Raw genomic sequence first — 26,476 nt, forward strand, 5'->3', positions numbered from 1 at the left:
CAAATTTCTTTGCGAAAATTAAAATCCTGCCCTGAGCATAGTCGCGCTCATCGCGCTCAAATTTATCTTGCTTTCTTTGCCGTATCTTCAATTCATATTTTTGTAACCGTTTCCTCATTTCCTCTCTTAGTTGTTCTTGTTTGCTCTTATCAGTATCTTTGGCTGTTTCTTTTTCCAAATTCGCTATCTCCACTAATGCTTTCTCTCTGTCACTCCATGCAAATTTAACAAGAATGGCCAACATCCCTTTACACGATGCTGCTGTGTACTCTGCCCATTCTTCTAATAGATGTGGGTCTGAGTTTTCATAAGCAGGTACGGTATAAATACGCAAACCCCTTGGCACCCTGTAGTTTTGGAGAGAAGTGGCCTCCCACCACTTTCTCATCTCCCTTTCGTATGATCTCTCCAGCTTTGTAAATTGTACGTGCAGAGTTTTGCGAATATTGGACTCACTTGGTGTATCCTCTAATCCCACTGCTGTCTTTGTTTTGGTCTTTTTGAATATGTCAAGCGCTGCCTCGCGGCGATCTGTTTCGTCAAACATTTCTTATCGGCTGATGTGGAAAAGGTGTGGGCTCTTGCCACGATACGCCCCCCACACGCCTTACACCAGGCTCGCAATGCAGCAAGTGTAGAAGTTTGAAAGTCTTAATGGCATGGCTTACCCGTCTCCGTTATCTTAACTCGGAACGCCAGTCCGTGCGTTGCTTTCGATCTTCTCTGTTACACAGCTGCCTTGTCCTGGAGTGGTGCCCTGGATATAAATCACGCTACCAAGTTTGCACCAAAGAACCAAGGCACTCACAGGCAGGTGCATCTACGTGGTGGTGCCCCACGTTTGTAATATTACACTTCGCAACTTTGTCCTCGTCTTGAAACAAAGTGAAGCACTCCCGGGGGGGTCGTATCAGCTCATCTTTTAATCAGCAAATAAACAAAACAGACGCTTTTCGGGGATTCCTTTGTCAGTGTTTAGTTACGTACACCGCACAGAAGCATTTAAATTCATTTTGCGTCACTCAAGCTACAACAACACAAATGACGGATATATCGGCCTTGCTTTTGCATTTTACATAGCGGCCATCTTGAAATAGTAAACTTTTCGTGGAACATTATTATCCATCATAACAATTCATTCCATTGCTAGGTATATTTACAAAACGGTTTTAACAAATGGTGCAAATATTTTTAAATATGCTATATAGCTTCATGCCCTCTCAACATTATGCCATGTATTGATACATATACGATGTCAATCAAGAGCGCACTACTCACATTGAGGCGCACACAATTCCCGAGTTGTCACTCTGGTATTTAGCCGTATATCGGCACTACCTTTCTAAAGTCCTCTAACAATTATTATTATTTTTGTAACATTTCAGTATTGTGCAATGAGGCCAATAAATGGCGAGATTTTAGAAAGGTAGTACCGATATACGGCTAGATACCAGAGACTTTGTTTCAAGACGAGGACGAAGTTGGGAAGCATAATATTACAAATGTGGGGCACCACCACGTAGAAGCACCCGCCTGTGAGTGCCTTGGTTCTTTGGTGCAAACTTGGTAGCGTGATAGATATATATATATATATATATATATACACACACACACACACACACATACACACACACACACACAGATATATATTCACTGGAAAAACACAGGTTAAAGTAATGGTAAAGTTAGGTGAATGTCAGTGACAAACATTTTGAACTAAAAAAAAAAAACACAGGAATTCACCAGTTATAGTTAGCAGCACTAACTATAACTGGCGCCCCCATGCACCGCTTATGACCTTAAATATGGCATAACTCATTACATGCTCTATGATGTCATTTATGACATCGCTGATGACATAGTAAATGACATCATTGATTAAATCATTGATAACATCAGTCAATGAGTGTGTAGGTTTGTTATTTTCACCTATAAAAACTAATAAGACCATTTTCTACACATAATGCCATGGACCGCCCTGTGAAAGCAGCACAGACTGACAGCCTTTCATGCACCATGTGATGGCGTTGGAATGCATGCCGACACATGACGTGACCCGACAGTCTTTAAAAATATGACCATACGCCAGCTACCAGCAAGATGCGGGGTTAAGAGAACCTGGGTAGGTCCTCAAAGGGCGAGTACTCTTATTGACCTACGTCGGGCAAGGGAAGAGGTCCTGGGGTCGTTTTTCTATGGTTCCGTACTCCTAAAGGTTTGTTTGCTAAAAAAAAATTAAAAAAAAAGAACTTTTAAATGCATTTAGAAGAGAAAACCCTGGAAATGGCCCGTTTACATTGGAGTTCTTTTTCTTATTTTACAGAGTGTGACAATAGGGACCGCCTGCCTCTAAGAACCTATGACGCATTATAATTTGCCAAAATTATGGTTGAATGTTCGGAAAAAAACTACACTTGACTGAGTACAATGATTCCACCATCTTTGTTTACTTCACAATTCTCTCTTCAGCTTGAGAGCACTCTGTGCCACACAGTTGTGTCACATTATGAATATTTCTGCCTTGGGAGAGAGAAGAGATGGAAGTGGCTGGCCTGACGTCCAACATTGTTGACGTCATTGATGCACGCTCCTTCTCAGAGGTCTGCCACGGGCTCGTGGGTTGCAGTGGGAGTGGACAGACTTACGTGCCAGGCTGCCACATAGTGCAGAAGTATAGCGTCGTGTTTGGTGCCACGACCAGAGTCGTGTTTGGCAGCAGTAACTGCAGGGCCGGACTGGGTACCAAAAGCGGCCCTGGCAAAGTGCTCGGCCGCCCCCCCCCCCCCCCACCCAGGGGCTTGGGGGTGCCGCCGAGCTCTCTGCCACGGCCGGTTTTGGGCCGATTTTGTTACAGGGCCGATTTTGCAGCTATGCTGCAAAAACGGACCTGTAACAAAAACGGCCCCCAGGGGCCCAAAACCGCCCCCACCACTGCGGCCCACCAGGGGATTGCCCGGTGCCCGTTTCGGCCAGTCCGGCCCTGAGTAACTGGCTGTGCATCCTCTACCCAGCTGTTTTCCCTTGCTTGTCTCACTGGTAGGTTGGCTGAGAAGTGCTGGCAGGGGCTACGCATGTGATGGACCTAGACATTCCCCGGCTGGCCTAGTGTCCGTCCAGTGTGGCTTTCCCCTCTCTGGGGTGCCGTGGGTATCATATCGTGTGCAGCTTCAGTAATAGGAGCGAGGGTCTCGAGGATGGAGAAGAAAGGAGTCATGGTACGATCTGTGCCACGGCGGTATACAGAGCGGAATGGAGCCTGGAGTAGGACTGAGGAGTTGAGAGGCTCACAGAAGGTGGTGGTGGGCATAGCACAATTAGCTTATTCACTTGGAAACTCATTAATTTGAAATATTGTTCATATTGCTTTCTTGGTTTTGTCCACCTGTTATATATTGTTTACTGGTGTTTTTAGTGCCCTGCGAAGTTACTGTAACCCGCTGCCTTTACTGGGAGGCCACAGTCGCATTAATAGTATAGGAGTCATGCTCCTAAAATGCTGATAAAAAATAACACTCCTGTCTGACAATCCCTAGGCGCACATAGAGGGTATTTAACAAACTAAAGGCTATTTTACCCAAAAGAGCAGGGTGCGAGTATGTCCAGCCACTAAAGTATAAGAATAAAGTATAAAGAAGCTTATTAAGCGCTCGAATGCCCATGGCCTCTTGGCGCTAAAGTGTGAAAGAGAACGTCAGAAATGGAAATAGGTAGCTACTAGACATTGAACAGCCTAGACTTCAGGGCTTTCCTGAAAGAGAGGAAATCTGGCTGAAGACGTAAGGTAACAGGGAGTTTGTTCCATAGTAGTGCTGCACAGGTGGAAAATAAACGGCCACCCTATCTAGCACGTCTGTATCTAGAAGTGCAAATAAGGCCAAGATTGGCCGATCGTAGGTCTTGCAGGGGGACATAAAGCCTGAACATGTTTTGACAGTATATAGAACCACCACCATAGCGGGCCTTGTGCACCAGGCAGAGTGCCTTGAACTCAATTCTCTGTTGAACAGGAAGCCAGTGTAATGATCTTCTTGCATAGGAGGTGGGGTGACCCTTCGGAAGTTGTGAAACGACATGGACAGCGGCGTTCTGCAAGGATTGGATTTTACTAATCTGGTACTTATCAATGCCCAGAAACAGCGAATTACAATAAATCAAGTCTGGACATGAAGAGAGCAGTCATTACCGTCTTCTGGAGTGCCTTAGGGATGAAAGGAAAGATTCTACGGAGGCCTAAGCAGACAAAAACAGGCTGAGGTTATGCTATTCACCTGAGCTGACATATTCAATTTATTGTCAAAAATCACTCTGAGATTTCTGACCTTTTCCACAGGCAGAGCACACACTCCCGCCTCTGACGGCCACCATTGGTTTTTCCAGATTGGTGGTCCATTCCCAAATTCTATGACTTCAGATTTCTCTGTATTAACTTTTAAGAAAGCTTTGCGTCATCCAGACCATGATGTCCTTAAGACAGGCATGAAACCTTACCGCTGTTAGCTCTGGTCTGTCAGATAGCGAGATGACCAATTGCGAGTCATCCGCGTAGGACACAAAGGCAAAACCAAGCTTCCTGACAACACTAGCCAATGGCCTCACATAGAGGTTGAACAGGGTAGGGGATAGGGCTGAGCCCTGTGGGACACCACAGGGCAGGTTGAAGTTGTCGGATTTTAAACCCTTCCAGTTCAGTGATTGCTGTTGATCCTGCAAAAAAGAGGAGAGGAGGGCCAAAGCCCGCTGACTAATGCCTACCTCCTTTAAATCGTTGCACCAGCACCGTATGATTGACGTGTCGAAAGCAGCAGACAGGTCAAGGAGGACTAAGATAGCCCTCCCTCCCCCGTCGACTGCAGCCCGAATTCCCTCCGCCGCAGCAATCAGAGCAGACTCAGTGGAGTGTTTCAGGCGAAAGCCGTGCTGAGATGAGTCAAGCAAGTTGTTACAGTCAAGATATTCAGTTAGTATAGCATTTATGTATCTTTCCATGATCTTGGCGACCGGAGGCAGGCAGGAGATTGGTCGGTAATTTTTAAAAAATCAGTGGGATCAAGCGTATCTTTCTTCAGAATTGGTCTGACACTAGCGGTCTTCCAGGCAATAGGGTAAGTCCCTGATGCCAACGCTTGATTGATCAAAAGCGTGAGGGTCGGACTAACATTATCAGCCGCCAGATGCATGACCGACGGGGAACAGGGATCGAAAGCTGAACCTGATTTGGTGGTTTTTAACATGTCAGTTACTGCCTCGAAAGATAGTGACCCAAAACTGGTAAGACTACACTGCCAAGTGTCCAGAGACCAAAGAGGTTGCTGTGTGCCTTGAACAGAAAGTGGGGTTGATAGGTTGGACAGTGTAAGACCTGGGGTCACCAAGCCCTAAGGGGGTAACGTGACTCGAGCGGCTGGGCACCCAAAGGCTTATGTGTAAAGCGACCATACAACACACACATCCTCTGAAGCAGGAGATGCACACAATAAGGGACGCCACACAGTAGGATTTATGCAAAAGACTCAAGTTTATATAAGCAGTCAGATGTAAAAGCAGTTCATTAGAGGCAAATGCAGTTCATTAGATGTCAATGGCATTATTTACATCGGATAGCATTTGATTCACCAGCATTTCATAATGGTGCCCTAGGCAGTACCTGATTACATCAGCGTTATAATCACCAGCGATTCACTATGGGGCAATAGGTCACACTTGTATACCTTAGCACCAGTGGCAGAAGCCCTCCTTCATAGGTTCCGGGGTAATATCTGGCGAACCTGGGGGAGCGGTAAACACAGCGGTTAATCCTAGCGCTGCGCTCCTCCTCCCTCTAGTATTGCTTTCTGCCGTGGGCACCCCGCGTAGCGGCTAATGATCAGTGCGGTAAAAGATAAGACTGGGAATCGTAGCGCCACACCTGGGAACTAGTAGTGACTCCGGGCAGACTTCGCGGGCCTCCCGCAACTCATGGCACCACTAGCGCTTCCGTGCGAAATCACAGCGCTACTTGTAATACTCAGGCATGGGCACTTCCGAGCAGAGCCTACAAACACAGCGCTACTCGTAACAAGCGAGCCTTGAACCCTTTTGAGCAGAGCCTACAAACACAGCGCTACTCGTAACAAGCGAGCCTTGAACCCTTTTGAGCAGAGCCTACAAACACAGCGCTACTCGTAACAAGCGAGCCTTGAACCCTTTTGAGCAGAGCCTACAAACACAGCGCTACTCGTAACAAGAGAGCCTTGAACCCTTTTGAGCAGAGCCTACAAACACAGCGCTACTCGTAACAAGCGAGCCTTGAACCCTTTTGAGCAGAGCCTACAAACACAGCGCTACTCGTACTTGACAAGCCTCAAGTAGGCGGTCCACTGATACGCAGCAGTCTCTAAGGAAGGGGCACTCCCTCGGAGGGGTGTCAGAGTCTCCGGTGGGGGGGGGTGGGGGGGGGGACTCCCACGGAGGGGAACCAGTGTCGTAGGGTGCGGTGCCGCTCCCGATCTGTAGGGGGCGCACCGGGTCCGTCCCACGCCTCCCGGGGAGCAGGGGGGTTGAGTCCCCGGCCTCCACTCGGCCACGCTACCTCCCAGCCCCTTGATCTCAGCGTCCTGGGGCGTCCGACACCGCTCCGGACTCCGCAGTCGATACCTCAGCGACGGGGGCCGGTCATGGCCTCTCACACCTCCGCCAGCAGCTGCGACGGCAGCGATGGGGCCCCGGGCTTCTCCGCGGGCCTCGACGTGATGATGGTGCAAGCTTCCGGCCTCCAGGCCGCGGCGGTGAGCGCGCTCTGGTCCCCGCGTCAGGGGGTGGGTCAAATTAAGCAGGAGCGCTCAACGTGGATTGATGCAGGGGATCTCAGGCCAGGTCAGGGAGCGCAGGGGTCACAGCGCTAGTACCTAGTTGATCCCCAGCAGTCCAGCATTCAATAGTAACGTGAAGTTTCAGCATTCAGTTTTGTCATGCCGTCTCAGCAATCGGTTTCAGCATTCAGTTCTGGCATAAAGTTTCAGCATTCAGTTCTGGCATAAAGTTTCAGCATTCAGTCCTGGCATGAAGTTTCAGCATTCAGTCCTGGCATGAAGTTTCAGCATTCAGTCCTGGCATGAAGTTTCAGCATTCAGTCCTGGCATGAAGTTTCAGCATTCAGTCCTGGCATGAAGTTTCAGCATTCAGTCCTGGCATGAAGTTTCAGCATTCAGTCCTGGCATGAAGTTTCAGCATTCAGTCCTGGCATGAAGTTTCAGCATTCAGTCCTGGCATGAAGTTTCAGCATTCAGTCCTGGCATGAAGTTTCAGCATTCAGTCCTGGCATGAAGTTACAGCATTCCGTTCTTGCAGCGCAGATGTCACTGGCAGCCTTGGGGGGTTCTGTTCCTTGGGGTTAGGGACTGAGTTGGTGACTAGTTCCTTCCTAGTCAAGCTTAGCAAATGGCCCCTGGGTTCTCCTATCACTGGGCTAGATCAGTAGGCTGTACAGGATCCCTCACTCACTTAAAAGGCAGTACCTAAGTCCTGTCACTTTCAGAGGCATAAGTCCCTGGCTAGGCCCTACCGCCTAAACTCCTGCGTGGATTTTCCCCAGGTCTGCTTGACTCCCACTGGCCAACTGACTAGAAAATGTTCCCTCCCTCTGTTAAATAGCCCTAGGTCAGGTGACCTCTATCCAAGGCGGCAAAAGTAAAAACCACACCTCCCTTCTAGAAGGTTCCAGCACCTTCCAGGAGCTTACCCATTCTACCTATGGGACAAAAAAGGCGGGCTGGTGTCGCAACATTGTTGTGGGGTTCCAGCCAGCTCCTGGCAGCTAGGGTGCTACTAATAAAGACCACTCCGCAGTAGCAGGGGCCTGTGGCAGCCATCTTGGGAGAAGGGAGAACCTGCACCTTAACACTGATTATTTGATCTAACATGCATTAAAAAACGAAAAAATTCAGGGAAAAAAGGGCCAAGTCCAACAGACAGGTCATCGTATATTGTCTGGACTTTGTCATAAAAGAAAGTTGCCAGCTGGTTACAAAAGTCCTGGTCAGGGCGGAACAGACTGCCCTGCTGAGGTTTGGCCAGGAGGGACACAGATTTAAAAAGTTCTTTGGCAGAGTTAACCGCGGCCTGAATTTTCCCCGTAAAATATGTTGTCTTGGCTAGGAGAATGGCCTAGCCATAAAGGGATCAGAACCTGAAAGCATGCAACCCTAAGAGGGTACATGTCCAATTATCCATTACCTAACTATTAAGCAGTCCATCACTAGTTCGGATAGTAAGTATATGGGTGTTTTTATGCTCTCTTTAAGGAATGCAAGGGAGTGCATGGCGAGTAATTCTAACTCTCTTTAGTCATCCGAAGCTGGGACACTGGAATTGGGCAAAGGTGATGATAACAGAAGAACTACATGTGTCACCCGAGATGTGCCCCCGATTTGTGAGACAACTTGGTACCCTGAGGAAGATAAGAGCTACTACTATAAAGTCTCTTTCATCCTCATCTTTTATGGTGAATTAATATATTCTCCCCGGTGTGCCCATTGTGACCAATAATGTTTCTCCAAGTAAGCATGCTGCATTGGGCACTAATATTTTCAATATTCTTTCCAATAATTCTCCTGGAAGGGAGGCCATGATAAGGTGGACAACAAGCTTCCCCCTAGTCTTGGACTGTCTAATACGCCCTTGAGGGGGCCATATTATCTCAGAATCTTTGGTGGCATTGCAAAGGATATTGTATTCTATTCTAGTCCTTTTGTAGAAATGTTTAATGAGCTCAGATCATGCTTTGTTGATTCTGTCAGAGATTTGACCATAAAGTAAAGGAGAATCAGCTAAAGGCTTTTCTCCCAAGAGAGGCAGCGCCTCAGCTGGACGGCTTAACCAGTCTCTTAAATAATGTACAGAAGCACAAACCTCTAAACAAAATCTCAAGTAATGTGCCGGTGCATGTGGATCATATGACAGAGTGCCCCCTGTTGGTGGAGGAAGGAGACCAGAAACACAATCCCAGAGGGTGATGCATCTGATCTTCCTGAAAGGCTTCACAGTAGACCTATAAAAGGGGTTAGAAGGAAGAGGAAGAGGGATGATATAATTCACTCCATAAAACACTTATTAAAAGTAGAGGGTGATGCGGTGAGTGGAACAAGATGTGTGGGATCAAGGGAGAGCCTCATCTAAGGCAACTAACAGGACTCAGTTGGATGCCCCTCCTGTAGACTTATTTCCTGAATCTACATTTGGAGGTACAAATAAAGAAACTGTCAGCAAGATAAAACTAAAGAAGAAGCAGAGAAGGATCTCTAGAAAAGGATGACGTAGAGTGAAGTTTGAATGTCGCCAGGAAGAAGTAGAAAATAAAGGTAGGGGGGGGGGGCTAGACATGGGTTCTATGATCTCTGGTGAAGTTTGTCCCCATACCTTGGGAGGAGTTGTGGCCCCCTCTTCTTGTATCCCTGCATCCCCAATTGTTCCGCCTACCACTAGTGCTGCCAATCGTGTGTCTACCCGAGCAAACAGAATGTTGAATACATTGACAGAATCTTATCAAATATTTGCAAAGAATTGGCCAATGACTGGACTAGTGAACCACAATGAAGATTGGAAGAACAGTTTGTGGTATGAAACCTGCATGGAAATAGAATAAAAGTGTCACACCCTTGCTCTGAATTTTGCCAAGTTATTTTTTTGATGTTTCCCTTAGTTCTCCTCTGAATAGAGATCGCTTATTAGACATATTTTATTTCATTATGCCATTGTGATTACTTACATCTGATGATATGATTTTTGTGAATCCCATGATTCATGACGTGACCCAATGCAAGCATTTTACAAATGTTTAATTCAGATCTTTGCATATGGTCAGACTGATTATGGATAATGTTGAGTGCTTGAATAGGATGGGGATTGATGTTGTACTGTACCAAAGAGAGGCAGGGATTAGCCGTGCTGTTGAGCGCCCGACAGTTTCTCACACTTTACCATTAGTTATTAAATGTGGTGCAAGCAGCTCATAGTCACGAAGATTGAGGGCAAGAAGGCAGTGTTTAATAGATCCAATACAAGTAACAAAGACAATTGAAATAACCCGATCTCCCAGGAAACAACATGTGGTCATGGCTTCAAGCAATATTAACAAACAATAAAAATGCTTATAGAGCAATATCTGACTGGGAATGTAGTGGGGGGGGGGGGAGGGGGGGGGGGGTTAGCATAAATCTTCCCTCTAGCCAGTTCAGCTACAGGGGAAAATTATCGACTAGGTCAATGGGGAGGAGGAATTTCAACTTAGCAAACATTCTTAGATGGAATGTGCATGGTTTGTCAAATAAAATGGAGGGTATGGAGTGGTTGGCATTCATTAGATCTAATCATATATGGTGTTTTCAGGAGACAAGGGCAATTACTGAAACCTCCTTGGAGGGATCAAACAAGTATTATGGTTCTGCAATTAGACAAAGTAAGGGGCCATCCATCAAATGGCCTAGGGATAAGGTGTCCGCCAATTTGTCGAGCTGTATGAATCCTTATCGTTCCCATTCATATTACAAGCAATATAGGGCCAGATATATGACCGTTTTTTTGGGGTCGCAAGCGGGAAATCGGTAGTTTTGCGACCGCTGCCCTATGTACAAACCCTATTTTGCGAGTCAGTAACCTATTACCAACTCGCAAAATAGGGTTTGCGACTCACAATTAGGAAGGGGTGTGCCAAGGGTGTCCCTTCCTAATAGCAAGTCGCACTTCAATGTACGATTGTTTTATGACCACCAATTTCAAAAAGCTGGTAAGCCACTCGCAAACAGGAAGGAGTCTCCTAGGGACCCCTTCCCCTTTGTGACTGGTAGGGAAAATATTTTTTAATAGCAGGCAGTGGTCTCATGGACCACTGCTTACTCTTAAAAAATGGAACAGAAACTTTTCATTTTTCTTTTTTAAATGCATCCCGTTTTTCTTTAAGGAAAACGGGCTACATTTTTTTAAAAAACTGCTTCATTTAAAAAGCACTCACAGACATGGTGGTCCACTGACCCCAGGAGGCCACCATCCCTATGAGTGCTGGCCATTTTCATTGGGGTTTCAAAGTGCGACCTGCCTCATGAATATTAATGAAGCAGGTTGCTTGCAACCCCATTGGGAATCGCAAACAGTGTCTGAGACACTGTAGTAAATTCCATTTTGCGAGTCGCAAAACGACGCAATTTGCGAGTCGCAAAATGGGAGGGTCGTACATTTGGCCCATAGTGCATATTAGTTTGGGTGGAAACCTTTTAATAGGAATGGTTGTGGACATCTTGAATGTTATTTTCCCCCTGGGAGGAAAGGTATAGGTAAACCTGTCTTAGATGCTCTTGAGGAACAAAATTTAGAGGCCAGATCGGCTCGCAGTGAATTTTCACAGTACACTATTGTAATATGCGGCGATTTAAAAACTCTATTGATAGGCAATGTAGAAGACACTGCACTCCTAGAGGAAGATCACACGTGGGGTTTACCCGAGGAAATAATAAGGCGAGCAAACCACAGGTGAAGGGCGTAGGCTCAGATCCTTGAACTTGTCTTGAAGCGCAAGACAACTGAATGGCCGCACTCCTTCTGATACACCTACTATCGAGACCTTCCAAGGCAATAGAGGATCATCTATTATGGAGTCCATTCAAAATAATATTGAATCCTGGACGGTGGTGAGGATTATGCGGATTGTACCCAGCCCAGATAGTGAGCATAACTAACTTGTTTTATCCCTTTTTGTTGACCTAATCTGGAAGTTCTTATTCCCGAAAGAGCGTCAAAGGGAGGAGCCCTGAGAATAGCAGTTAGGTGGAATACTGAAAAATACATGTATTTTGCGCAGGATTTGAGGAACTCAATTCAGGCTAACATTGAGGAGATGTTAATGAAAGGGGTTGGGGAATCAAATGATAAAAGGGTATTAGTTCTATGTGAGCAAACCATTGAGGAAATTTCACCCTTTATGATGACCTGCAAGAATGTGGCATATACGAATGTCTTTTGTCATACTGACAATTGGTTTGACTATGAATGTTGGTTGAGAAAAATGAGTATCTTATGACCTCATGAGGCGCCAATGTAGTGCAGCCGCGGATTGTACTTTTATTAGAATGAGAAGGAAATATAAAGAATTGATCTGGGGGAAGAAGTGTGAAATGCGACTTAAGATCTAGGACAAGATCATACAGACAGCCAGGTAAAAGAATTCTTAGAACTTTTGGCCACTATTATATGAGGTTATAACCAGTGTAAAGACAAGAGGGCTATGTGTATAGGAGCGCAAGAATAGGTTTTACATTTTACTAGTCTTTATGCCGCTACCAGGGAGAGGAACTGTCCCCAACACGTTATAACAAGGTCCAAACAATATACTCTTGGAGGCGAATGTTGGATTTCCCCAAATCCGAGGTTAAAGAAGCCATAATTACAACTAAAGCCTAATAAAGTACCAGGCTCTGATTTTGTACCCACAGATGTATATCAGGCTGATCTTTCATTATTGGCTTCGCTTCTCACCAAGATAGTTAATGCTGTTCTGAGATCTGGAGAAACAGCAAAATCTTGGCGAGAGGTGATCATGCTTCCATAATTCAAGAAAGGTGCGAGACGTACGGTCCTATCCAATTACCTCCCAATTTAATTATCAGATAGGGCGGGCAAGATCTATGGGCGGGTGCTTTCCAATCGCATTCACGACTTTGCTGAAGATGGGAAAATTCTAGCAGACAATCAAGCAGGCTTTAGAAGGGGCCCTGGAACAGTGGAATAGGCCATGCACTTGTACTCTATGTATTAAATATACAAGACAAAGGAGGGTCCCACTGTTTTTAACGTTTGTTGATTTGAAATCAGCTTTTCTTTTTATTTAGTAGACAGGACTTACTTTGTCTAGCGTTACAACAGCAGGGTCTGCACCAATATTTGATCAGAGCCGTGCAGAATCTGCCTAGAGATACATTTTCTCAACTACGTTAAGGTCCCAGGGTAGATAACTACTAGTGTGTGGCAAGGGTGAATATTGGTCCCCCTGCTTTTTTCTTTATTCCTGAATGAGGTCAGACAATACCTAGATAGTCTGAATTTAGATTGCCCGAAGCTCAGTAATATATGTATACCTAGGTCGTTATATGCAGACTACGCCGTTTTGCTTTCTCTTACCGAGTTTTCTATACATAAATTGATGAAGGGCTTGCCTGAATATTGTACTAAGAAACACTTAAGTGTCAATGCTTCTAAGACAAAGTTTGTGATATTGGAACCAAGGAATAAGTTAAAACGCCCTTTTTCAGTGAAAAGTGAGGTTTTAGAACAGGTAAACTATTTTGACTATCTGAATTCGGTATGACCCTAAACTGTCTTTGAAGCAGTAAAAGAAAAATGCGGTTGCAATTTTAAAGCAGGCAGCAGTCACAGTTATTAGATGTAAATTAAAAAAAGGGGGCAGTCATGGAGTTCATTACTACATGTTTATAGAGCAAAGGCTGTTACAGCTGCAATATATGGAGCTGAAATTTGAGGCTACACAGATTCCTCTATTCTTCATAAAATTGAGAATAGGTTCCTGAGGGCATTGCTGATGCTGGGGCAAAGCAGGCCTCTAGCATCGCTAGATTTAGAACCTGGCAATAATTTACTGGATATACATGCAGAGAAATCATTTAGTAGGCACATGCTTGGACACTAAGGGAGGTAGCCCATTATCCCGCTCTGCCTGGGATGCCCTGGTGGAACCATGTCTGCGACATCTTAAAGCAGCAGAAACTCAACACTATTTGTGAGGATCCCACAGCGATTAATGGGGAAACACTAACTACAGTTAAGGAAATGTATGGGCAATATTAAAATCAAATGATATGCAAGTTTATAAGGAATGGGATCCTGGTACAGGGGTTCTTAAAGCTCAAATCCATTGTTAGCTCTGAACCCTATTTGGATGACATCTACCCTGAGGTACGGCGCTCATTATAAATAAAATTCCGCTTGGGGACCCTTCCACTGTGGGCTTATGTTGCCAAAGGGAGTAAGACCAAGGAGATTGATGAAGTGTGTGATTATGCCAGTGGGTAATCTGAAACTATTCCCCATTTCATGTTATTTTGACCAAATGTGTTGAGTGTGCACCCTTATTCTCCACTTACAATAGTTTTAATGAGACGGCTACCTTAGCGTTCTGTTATAGGACTGATCATCCAGAGATCTATACACACAGTTTCTACGTACATCTGTAGTGCTTGGATCATGTGTGGAAAATGGAAAAATAACTAATTTTAAATTTTATAGAGTTGTATTTATTATGTAATGTTTCAAAAATATCAAGGGTTGTACTTTTATTTTATTTATCTTTACATGCATTATGATGTATTTGTAATGGCAAAGGCCAAGAATCATAAATGATGATGATAAATATCAGTTAGTGTTGCTGCGTGTATATGAGTGCATAGTTCTCACCTTCATTTTAGAAGTGCAGTGAATTTGACGAATAAGGACAAGGTTATAAGAAAGAAAACACTTTCCAGTTATAATCAAGTCTCCCTTTCATTTTTTTTAATGATTTCTTAATAAGGCAATGTCCCATTTATGGTTTGTAAGGCATGCAATAAAATGTTAGCATGTACAGTTTTGACTGACAATGATAATTACTGCACTAAGAGTTTTTGGTGGGTAAAGTGCAGTAAATAGGGATCTATAATTTTGGTCCTGAAGAAAGCAAGTCGACCCTTGTGGGTGATTGATAGTGGCTGAAATGTATAGACCTCTTGATGTAGGACTACATTGTAAATTCCAAGAACATCCGATTGTATTTTTATCCTCGACATTGGTTCGCGTAAAATGTAATACGCTGAGAACATGGGACACATGCAGGCAATTTTAATGTCGATCCCTCAGAAAATAATCAAAGAGCTCCGCTGATGAGAGACGTTGAGCCCATCCTGATACATTAGGTTTCATGGGTGAGGGCCCGAGGATGAAGCATGCCGTCGGTGTAATAGGTGGGCGAAGGCCCTTCAGAAAAAGAGGTTTCTTCCCCCGCCCCTATATATAGATTATTTAAAATATTAATTTTGTCACTTTTGACCCTGTATAAGAAATGCCATTATTACAATGACATATACACATATACTGGTGCCATCCATAAACAATATCTCCCAAATACAAAGACATTATGCGCAATCATCATAGTCAATTGTTCCACAATATAGTAGGGGGCAGAACCTTCTGGCATTTTGGGAGGGAGAATGTGTAACGGTTTGCCATATGCCAATATGCAGAGAGGGCAGATTTATATTCTCCTCTGTGTAAGGCAGTAAATTATAAGAGCAAAGTCTTAGATTCAGCATAGTCACATGCCAGGACACAAACAGGTAGCGAGCTGTTGGGCGTAAAGCTCTCTGGGCTGTCCACTAATGCATTCAAGCATGCACGTGGGGCAACAACCTACTATAATTAAGGGAGTTCCAATTGTTTACTATCCATACAGCAGAAGAGATAAACCATATGCTAGTGATAAGTCGGACAGCCCTTATCAGTAGTAATAGTGATACAAGTTCTCACAGTCTAGTCTAAGTACCAGTTCTACCTCCAAGTCAGCGAGTGGTATGTGTTGTGCCACTCACCTAATTTGTAAATTATACCTTCTTTCACTGTGTAAGAAAAGCACTCCAAATTGAGTCAAATATCTACAATTTAACATTCATTTTATAAGCAATGTTCTCACAATGTGCAATCCTGTGAAATTCAAATAGCCATTTGTCCTAAGTAGCAACGGTCACTTGACAACCGTGTCTGAGTATACATAGCTTTGCTCCTGCTATAGAAGTGGCTAGCCATCTATGGGTGTACACCGTCGGTCTGGCAATATCCAAAGTGTTATGCAAGATAGCCATATTTGACAAGGCTGAAAAGCAATGATCCTAACTGACTGCAAATTCGTCCAAAAATCCTCTCAGTAGGGTTGCAGTCTTTGGCACTCCCATAAAATATGATGCACACATGTTTAACTTTCTACGTCACATCTCCACCATTTGGAGTGGGCCAGAAATCCTACTTTCATAAATTTTAGGGGTGTCTAGTACCAGTCGTTTAATATCTTAAAATACGGAAATTTCAATTTACAGAACACTGTATTATGATCATGCAATAATGAGGTGCAATCCTCCGGAGAATCGTGTCCGCAAGCAGAAACTGCCAGTAGAGCCAAGCAATATTCTGAAATTGGGAGGAATGTGGATTGGAGATAATAGTTCTATAAGGACCAGAGGCCACCTCCTTATAAAAGCTCCAGATACTCAAATATTGCATTATACGTGATGCAAGTACAACTATCTAAGAGATTGGCAACTTGGTCCTAAAGAAATACTTAAAATGTTGGCATTTTAGTAGTTTCTCCAGGTATATGAAATTCTGCTAGTTCCTCTGGAAATGATTTCATGTGACCCCCCCTCAGGTAGAATTGTTTGAGACAATGTAGACCACCTGCATGCCATTTATGCCAAATAATTGGTCTACCTCCTTTCTAAATACCCATCTTGTGTCCTATCGGAGCCCTGTTACATGTAGTGGCTTGCATTCCCAAAAGCGAGTGGATAGTCTTACAAGCCCCCATGGTCGACCTAAGCACAGGGGTTATTTTATAAAGTCCATTTTCTCAGCCTTAGAGACATGGTTGCCCAAAAAGCCAATATAGTACATTAGCCACAATCCCGCCTCCTCCGAGTGCTGCAGATAACGACAATAGTGACGGAAGAAAGACAGACTATACCTTGGCATGTGTGGTAGTCGGAGTCCCCTAGCAGTAGTATGTACCCATAATGTTGAGGCTTTTATTCTCAGCCTGCATCCACGCCACACATGATCGAATGTCAGAGTAAACTTGTACTGGTTTCTTTTTGGGGATCTGGATTGGTAACGTGCTAAATACATAACTGAAGAGATGTCCCACCTAAGTCTTGAACTTTCACACCAAAAACTAGGAGGAGAATTAGCTTGAAATTTGTGGCCACTCAGGTCGTGTTTTTGTTGGGAGGGGGTCACTCTACAGTATGTTTCCAATATTCCATTTTATGTTCGGGTTACTTACTTTTTCAGGGCTCCTATTCCTTCATTAGACAGTGCTGTGAGTTATGGACTGGCATGGCTCCATAAAGTGCTTAATTTAAAACCATCTGTTCCCAAAATTATTCCTGTGTTACTTTAACCTATTAGCATATCCAAGAGGTCAGATGCATAGTGGAAGTGCGGTACGAACATACAAAACTTAGGGGAGTGGCTCACACTAATAGCTGATCAGATGCAGTGATGTGATCAGATGATTCGTGTGTATATGCTCTGCGTCGCTGGGCTACGGGACAAGTCTCACTGTCGTGGGTGCTCTCTCTCACATAATCTGCACAATAGTCAGCACCAAGATGCGGTCCGGGGACAATGTTGTCCTCAAGAATCGATGAGACAATGTGACCCTAATGATAAGATTCAAACAGCATTTCGAATACAATTAATGAAAGGACTCAAAAACAGAGTTCAAAATTAGAAATTTAGAAAAAGCTCCAAGGTTTATTAAAATATTAAAGCACATTACAGAAAGGTAAAAATACGGCAGTCTTGAAAAATCATAGACATCGTTTGCAGTAAAGGCGTTCCGAGTTTAAATTGATGCATCAATTAGCAAAATCTGAAAAATAACCTAAGCTCATTATATGCAGCAAATTGTCAGAGAAACAGAGAGCATCTCTAGAGGCTCAGAAGAGTGTCTCACCCCAAAATGTAGGGGTCTTACATAGTCATTTTCACAAAGGAAGGCAATAGAAAATGCAATTTCAGCACGGTACAAGCAAAAGTATCAACATGACAACAAATGAAATGAAATGAAATGAACAGAACATTTATAAAGCGCATGGCTACCCGGAGGCCTCCCAGCGCAGAGTGTGACTGCACGGAACGAGCTGAGGAAGATTATGGGAACAGGAAAGTTTTCAATTGTCTTCGGAAAGCTAGATTGTTAGGTTCACTTCGTAGCTGGAGGGGCAACGCATTCCAAAGTTTGGCTGCATTAAAAGAAAACAGGCGGCCTCTGCTTCTGGCCCTCTTAACTTTCGGGATCGATAGCAAATGAAGATCATTGGAGCAGAGGTTGCTGTTGGCTTTAGGAGGACGAATCAAGGGTGCCAGAAGAGGGGGACCATACCCTTGAAGGGATTTGTGCACAATACAAAGGGCTTTGAAATTTACCCTCTCCTTCACCGGCAGCCAGTGCAGTGAGCGAATCGATGGTTTAGCCGAGGTACGATTGGATACGCCTAAAAGCAGTCTGGCTGCACAGTGTTGGATCTTTTGGAGTTTAGTCATAACTAACGCTGGGGCGCCCACAAAAAAGGCCATTGCCATAATCAATCCTAGAAAGTATCAAGGACTGGACCAGGATTTTCTTGGCCAAAGGGGGAAGGAGAGGCAACACTTTCCTAGCCATTCTAAGCAGGCCAAAACAGGTGGCCACTGTTTTCATTGCCTGCACTTTAAATGACAAATCCTGATCAAGCCAGATGCCTAAGCTCTTTATTTCAGTTTTAAAGACAGGAATGGGGCCCATGCATGCTGGCCAGGAGGACTCCAGTATAGCTGGGGGGGGGGGGGGGGGGGGGGATTTCCCAAAATCATAATCTCGGTCTTATCGCCATTCAGCTTCAGCTGAGAGGTTTTTCATCCACTTAAAAACCTCAGATAAACAAAAGAAATGGGCCTTGGTCTGGTGAGTAGTTTCGTTAAGGGCCACGACTAATTGGGTGTCGTCGGCTTAAGTTACCATTTGAATTCCGAATGGTGCTATAATAGCTGCCAGGGGGGCCATATATATATTGAATAGGGTCGGGCTTAGTGAAGATCCTTGGGGGACGCCACATAGCAGAGGTTGAGGTAACGAGCTCACATCTCCCTCAAAGACCTGGAAGACACGATACTCTAAAAAAGAACAGAGCCATTTCAGGGCCATGCCACCTATTCCTATTTTTTTGAGGCGGTGGGTCAGAGTAGGATGGTTTACCGTATCGAATGCGGCGCTTGGGTCGAGAAGAATGATAGCTGCCGACCCTCCAGTGTCCACAATCTTTCTACCTTCCTCCACTACAGGCACCAGGGCAGTCTCAGTGCTCTGTCATGGGCGGAATCCAGTCTGAGAGAGATGCAGAACCCCATGCAGTTCAAGAAAATTGGAAAGCATAGAGTTCACGTATTTCTCTGCAATTTTGGCGATCCTAGGGAGAAGGGAAATAGGGCGATAGTTACCCAACTCTTTCGGATCTAAGTTGGGTTTTTTCAGCAATGACTTCACCATAGCCCTTTTCCATTTCGGGTGCACTATACCTGTATAAAGTGAAGAATTATTCACCTCAGCAACAACAGGGGCGACTGTGGATGCCGCCTTAACCAAGATGTTCATGGGGGCCGGGTCCCTGGGAGAGCCACTTTTCACCTGAGAGAAGTGTCAGAAGCGTTTCTGAAGGCAGAGGGGGAAAGGAGTCCAGCTTCTGATCAGATAGATGGACATCTTGATCATCACATGTGACCTCAGCATAGGGCATTGACTGCACTATGTTATGAATTTTAGAGCTAAAGAATTCTGCCAGTTTATTACATCGTTTCCCTGACAAATCGTGGGTAATGGGGGGGAACTCGGAATTTTGATAAGTTTTTTCATAATCATGTAGGTTTCTCTAGAGGAGTTAGAGGCCTGAAGAATTCTAGCCTCATAGAACGAAGCTTGTGCCTTCTTTATTCCTGCTCTATATTTGCAGATGGCTCTTCTATATTCAATCTTCTTACTATCTGAGAAATCCTTCCTCCACCTCCTTTCACGTACTTTACAGCATTGTTTAAGAGCTCGTAATTCCGCAAAATACCAAGGGGGATTTGTGAGAACTATTTTTTTCTTCATCAGGGTTTTGGGTAAAACCTGATCCAACGAGTCTTCAATCCAGCTGCAGAAATCTTTACCCACTGCAATACGACAGGGAACAGGTATAGGTCTGGTCTTCTCCAGTACCTGAATCCAATTATCTGGATTGAGCTTAGACCAGGGTCTATTCAAAATCATTAAAGGTTGGACTTGCGGAATAAGGTTCCTAGGACACCAAGAAAGAGGAATAAGGAAGCGGTCGGACCAAGGGACAGGGATGGGATCATCTCCTGTGAGCTTCTCCACGTTTTAGCATTACAAAACCTCATACAATTCCACAATCCTAGCACAGTCACACCTGATAAATATGGATTTGCTCCTTCTGACAGAATGTCATAAGAGGGGTCAAAACAATCTAGTTTCATGGACAAAGAAGAGACTCATGAATAAATGCAATACACACACCATGCAGGCAGGAAAAGCCTTCAAAGTATCTAAAGGTTTTCTCAGGAATTCTTCAAGACAACGTGTGATTACAAAAATAAGTAGTGCACATTATATTTCTCATTGACACAGCAAGCAAAATAAACACGAATATTATGAAACTGCAGCCATTATATTTGAAAATAGAGTTGAGCCCTAGTTAGCCTGAGTCAAGAAAAACTGATTTCTAAGCATCAAAGCTTTTGGTTTTCATTTTAAATGGCTTGTGTTATTAAGCACTTATACTTCTAATCAGAAAACAACACTACAAAAACAAGTGTCCTACTTGGGCATAGGACGTTAAAGAAGAATCTTCAACAGAAGACGCCCATCTTCATGACCTGTCATCAAGCTACCTTGAAATCGGTCCTAGAATGCGTTCTTCCAGTCCAGAGAGGAGCTGGCCTGGCAGTTCGGGCAGAACTATTCCCACAGGGTCAAGACTGTTTTGCATATTGCTGGGTCCAACCTGGAATGGCGTGGAGACCACAAAAACAATGGATTTTGGCCCAGATCTCTGAACAGGGGTGATTGTTTGCCATTGTTCAGTTTTCCGTCCATCAATTGTTCGTTTTGCAATTGTCTCCCTAAGTGGGAAGGGTATGCCCAGACGTGGGTCCTGTGCTCACCATGCCACTGGAGTCAAGCTATCCTGGCTGGTGAGGGTAAATTCCCTGAAACCAGTCCTAGGATGCTTGTTTTCCTTCCAGGGAGCACCTGGCCTGGCAGTTCGGGCTGGAATGTTCCCATGAAGAACAGGGTCAAGACTGATTTACATTTGGCTGGATCCAAACTGGAATGGCATAGTAAGTAATTAAACAATAGATTTAGACCCATATCTCTGTACAGGGGGTGAATGTTTGACATTGTTCAGCATTCCGTCAATCACTGAGTCATACAATAAAAAATTAAATTCTAAATTCTGCAATACCACAAAATGAGTTAAAATTGTACTAAGAGCTGATCAAGGCAGTGGCCTGAAAATTTCAGATCTCGAACATCATTGGATGAGCAAAGCGAGCAATCCCTACTCACGCTAGATGAGGTTCCTTCTTCCCATATCCTATACATCTATCTCTCCATCCTTTAAACTTTAATGCATCCATCCACCCAACTATCCATCTTTTCATGCCTCCATCAATCCTTTCACCGTTCCATCCATCCTTTCACGATTAGTTTGCCATCCTTCCCCTCACACTTCCGCCCATCAATACATCCATCCATTCATCCCTCTTTTATTAAACCAGCAATCCATCCGTTTATACTTTAATCCAAATGTTCACTCATCCATCGACATTCATTCAACCTTTCATCATTCTAGCCACTCTTTCACCCATCAAAGCAAATGCTGTTTTACACTTCCACATGCAAAACCAACAATTGATGGACAGAATGCAGAACAATGTCATACATTCACCCCAGTACAGAGATCTGGGCCTAAATCCATCGGTTTTTTTTGCTCACCATGCCATTCCAGTTTGAACCCAGCCATATGCAAATCAGTCTTGACCCTGTGCCCCATGGGAACAGTCCAGCCCGAACTGCCAAGCCAGGTCCTCCCTGGACTGGAAACAAGCAACCTAGGACCGGTTTCAGCTGAAATGCCAGAAACCGGTCCTAGGAAGCTGGTTTCCGGTCCAGGAAGGCATGGCTTGGCAGTTCGGGCTGGACTTCCCATGAGGCACAGGGTCAGACTGATTTGCATATGGCCATGTCTGAACTGGGGTGGCAGAGTGGGCTAAAGAACGGTGATGGATCAAACCCAGATCTGTTGACTGGGTGTGAGTGTTTGATTGATTCCGATGCTCCGTCCATCACCACCCCCTTTTGTACCGCTTTGTTCGCCATAAATTGGCAGGGTATGCTCAGACGTGAGTCCCTTGCTCACTTTGCCACTGGATTCAAGCAAGCCTGGTTGAAGACGGCTGAAATGCCAGAAACCGGTCCTAGGAAGCTTATTTCCGGTCCAGGAAGGCATGGCTTGGCGGTTCAGGCTGGACTGTTCCCATGAGGCACAGGGTCAGACTGATTTACATATGGCCATGTCTGAACTGGGGTGGCAAAGTGGGCTAAAGAACGGTGATGGATCAAACCCAGATCTGTTGACTGGGTGTGAGTGTTTGATTGATTCCGATGCTCCGTCCATCACCACCCCCTTTTGTACCGCGTTTTACACTTCCATCCGGTCTTTTCACCCTGCATCCATCCTTTCATCCTTTTGACCCTTCTTGTCACAGTTTCCTCCTTATTGTTATACCTCTTTCCTTTCTCTCTTTCTAACCCCCCCTCCTTCTCTTGTTGTCTCTTAATTTCTTTGCTCTGGTTAACTTTGCATTCCTGACCTCTGTTACTGTTTATCCTTGTTTTCTACTTTTGAAGCCCTTTGCTTCCAGGGCTGCAAACAGGAAAGGCTCATAAATAACTGCCAACAACAACCTGCTTAAGCTGGGAAAGCAAGGGTTTCACGACGCCACTGGAGCTGATATATCTCGTTAATGCCTCCTGTTCTAAAGCACCTTAATATCTCCAGCATTAAACTACCAAGCAACACTTGCACGCCTGCTAGTTCTGTCCCCTCAGAAAAGTAATTCTAAGCATCTTCGAAAAATTCTAGACACTGTTTCATGCAACGTTGGCAACAACGTTGCGGTATACTGTAGCAAACAGAATGGTCCACGGGAAACTCGGAAAATGAGAATGACCCTGCATGCTTTATGCGAAAAGGTCGTAGATATTTCGCACTGGGACTGCACTTTTTCCAGCACAAATCCTGCAGGCAGAAAAGGCTATGCACAAATGTAATTGAAAGGCATCGTATAAACTCCACGGGTCTGCAAAACGCCAGGAGCACGTCTTCAGATCGCCGACAACATTCGAGAGCAGCAGGTAAACCCCAACCTGGTACCTTATATATCAGTCTGACGGCGAGACAAAAGGGCCAAAAGACGCAGCAGCCAACTGTTGGGCTTCCTATACTCATGCATATGTAATTACGCGATGAATGAGTAGAAATCCAGACAGCGCTCAGCAAACATAGCTTACAGTCTCCAGCCCCCTACTGTACAGCGCGCTGCCTGCAACGTGTCGCTCTCGCCCATGTGCGGCGTGTGCTGATGCAATTCTAAGGCGCTTTTGAGTCAAGTTTTTTCCGGCAGCTTCTGAACGTGGCGGGTCTCCTCCCCCCTGAGCACAGCCCCAGACACAGCACGGCTGCCGGCACTGAGAGCACCTGCAGCTCTGTTGAGAGGTATAGAACGTAGAACAGTACCGGCATACAGAGGAGCAAAGCACCGACAGATACGGGCGGTAAACTGTATCCGTTATATAAATGACCGGAACAATAATATTTCTGCAAATACAAGAAAGTAAACGAACGTCTGTATAATGCAGCCACGCAAACGTTTACTACATACCCTCCTACCCCACACGCCCCGCGTAACAATATAATGAGAGGCGGCAATGCATACAATAGGAATGTACGTTTTGCAGGCCAGGCAATTCGTCTTTTGTTATGCATGCACCAGCGCTTTGCATTATCTCAACACATTATGTGTGGCACAAGCACAACCCGGGCATATCATGCGTCTGAAAATATAAGAAAAATAAAAACATGCCTTTCGTTGTCAACGAAATGTCCCATGACTAAGACTGGAAGGGAAGCCTAGCGGGTTAATGCACGTGCTGCGCGTATGTAACCAAAGACATTCTGGTCTGCGTTGTGTGCTGTGCCACTGTAACAGGAACTTGTTCTAGCAGCAGCGAGTGTTATGTGCGACTACAGTTGCCCGTGACAGCGGTTGCGGTGCCCTGCTCTTTCCTACACAGCATCGCTGAAAGCTGTAGGTGCATGTGCTACAGCCATGCGTGTACAATAGTGGAAGCAGCGCCATGAATGCGTCTGGTCTCGCATACACACACTGACAGCAGCGGGTGGATGTGACATGCCCAGCCTTACACACGCTGACAGGGGCAGCCGGGGTGCGTTGGTCTCATCCGTCCCTGGATATCGCACCACGGTTGAGCGGCTGGGAAACAGCGGCTGGGTGCGTGCAACAGCAATGACAGCAGCAGAGTGCGTGAACCGCGGACATTGGCACGCACAGCGAGAGCAGGGTGCTTGTCCAGTTCCATACAAAATACCAATAGCAGCAAGGTGTGCGTGTCATGCCCACTCCTACACACCACTTACACCAGCATAAAGCATGTACCAGGTCATATATCTGGCCAGTCCTTTAAGGAGCACTTGCAGCAGCAAGGATGCGTTCGCCCTGTGTCCAGCCCCGCGAACTGACGGGCAGTGCCAGCGAGCATGTGTGAATGTCAACCCCTACAGACCTCAACGACAGAAGCAGGACGAGTAAGGCATTTCGAGACCCACACACAGCAACGCTTCTAAACCAGCTGCCTGCCACCAGGACTCACCGTGGACGTGGAGAACTTCCTTATGACCCGACTGGCTGTCCACAGCATCCTGGAGGGTCTGTTTGGGGACCGTGCGGACTCGGTCGCCTTCAGCAGGGTTCAGACACGAGGTCTAGTTTGCCGTGCGCGCCTCGCATCAGGGCCCGGGTTTCCCGGGAGGCGCCGGTCGTAGAAGGAGCGCTGAGAGGGAGGGAGGAGGGAAAGAGACCCAGCTGACGCAAGCCCGGCCTCCGCTGGCCGCGCGCCAGGCACACGCGCACTGACGCTTCGCCGGTGCCCTGAGTGACGGCAGAGGCTGCCTGCCGCCGAAGCAGCCGAGCACACCTCGCTGCACTCAGGGCGACGCCTTTTTGTGGTGACACGAGGGCGTGAACTAGAGCCCTCGGACCGAGAGTTCAGCACAAACAACCAGGGTTAATGCACCATGTGCGCCCTCTGACTGACAGGCTGCTCCGCGTTTACACAGGATGTCCTTTAATGGGCTGACGACTCTTTACTCAGAATGCTCCTTGTTTACATTCAGGGCCAGTCTCTGTCATTCTGTCCGGTTACGTAGAATGAGATCTCCACCTGTGAAGAAGCTCTGAAGCTTTTCACAAGAAAGTAGCGCGAACTTTTTAATGCACTGTGATAAACAGTTGAGCGGTTTCTTGCAAAATTGAAAGATGCATCTTTTTGAGTGAAAACCCAAGGCTACAATTATGAAAAAGAGAGTTGTGCGAATTTATTTTACACTAATTCGAAAATCTACTGGCACGTGGTGTCAGCGCAGGCTGCTGAGCAGGGGGTCTCAGTGAGGCGTGTGGGCAAGGACAAGATGCCAGCTGAACACATTGAATACTGTGAGTTGTTTCCAGTGCGCAATGAGCAGGTGTTAAGACACAAGGACACTATTGTAGCATAGCCCCATGCAAAGGAGGGAAACACTTCTCCTTCGTGCCTGCGCCATGGGAAACACTTCTCCTTTGCACCAGCGCCATATTATAGACGTAAGTAGAGTCAAAGAGGCTGTCAGGGGCCACATGCCACAAAGAGGTGACACACAGCCCCTAAGGGTGTCCTCCAAAAGGGAATCTCGCCAATATTCCATGGACGTAGGGATGCCGCTAACACGACTCTAAGCGATTGCTGCTCAGTTAGTAGCCATTACTCGGCTAGCATAACGTAATTCGGTTTCGGACTCTAAATTTGGGGGCAGTATCGCTCTTTTTCCTGGTTTCCTGTTACCTATTGGATGAAACTCTGCAAAAGACTTATTCTTCACAAGTTTTTAAGATTTTGATACTAGGAATCCATTTGGACACTTCCACTAAATTCAACCTGCTACCCTTCATGTTCTCTTACTTTATTCCATTGCCCTGAAGAAGCCCATGTTTGGGCGAAACGCATTGGCTGGTTGATTTCTCATGGAGTAGAACAAAGAATAAAAGACACTTTGAACTTACTTACGTGTAACCTGTTTTCTGGAAATTTGTATTTACCTTAATGTTTGTTGCTTATGTATTGCCCCTCATCCCATACAATGGAATCTCATAGATGCCCTCCCCCCAGGCATGCATCTGCAGGTGGGTGCAGTCACTCACTGCACCCACCTGCAAAGATCTCTGTCCCCCCTTTGAAGTACAGGCTGGGTGTTGCCTGCCCTGTAAAACACAGAGCGGCTGCTTCAAACAGCCGCTCTGCCTTTCACGTATGCACTGC

General features: G+C 45.5%; 1 protein-coding gene across 1 annotated transcript in view; it reads right to left on the reverse strand.

Moving 5' to 3' along the window:
- Nucleotides 1-25,007, reverse strand: part of LOC146855471 (mitochondrial 10-formyltetrahydrofolate dehydrogenase) — a 293,724-nt gene extending 268,717 nt beyond the window's left edge. The window contains exon 1 of the mRNA XM_085653264.1: nt 24,776-25,007. Coding sequence (XP_085509390.1) covers nt 24,776-24,823 — 48 coding nt within the window. The 5' untranslated portion in view covers nt 24,824-25,007. The remainder of the gene's footprint in view (nt 1-24,775) is intronic.
- Between the last annotated feature and the right edge of the window lie 1,469 nt (nt 25,008-26,476).

This window comes from Triturus cristatus, chromosome 4_1 (genome assembly GCF_964204655.1).
Source record: "Triturus cristatus chromosome 4_1, aTriCri1.1, whole genome shotgun sequence".
Lineage (NCBI taxonomy): Eukaryota > Metazoa > Chordata > Amphibia > Caudata > Salamandridae > Triturus > Triturus cristatus.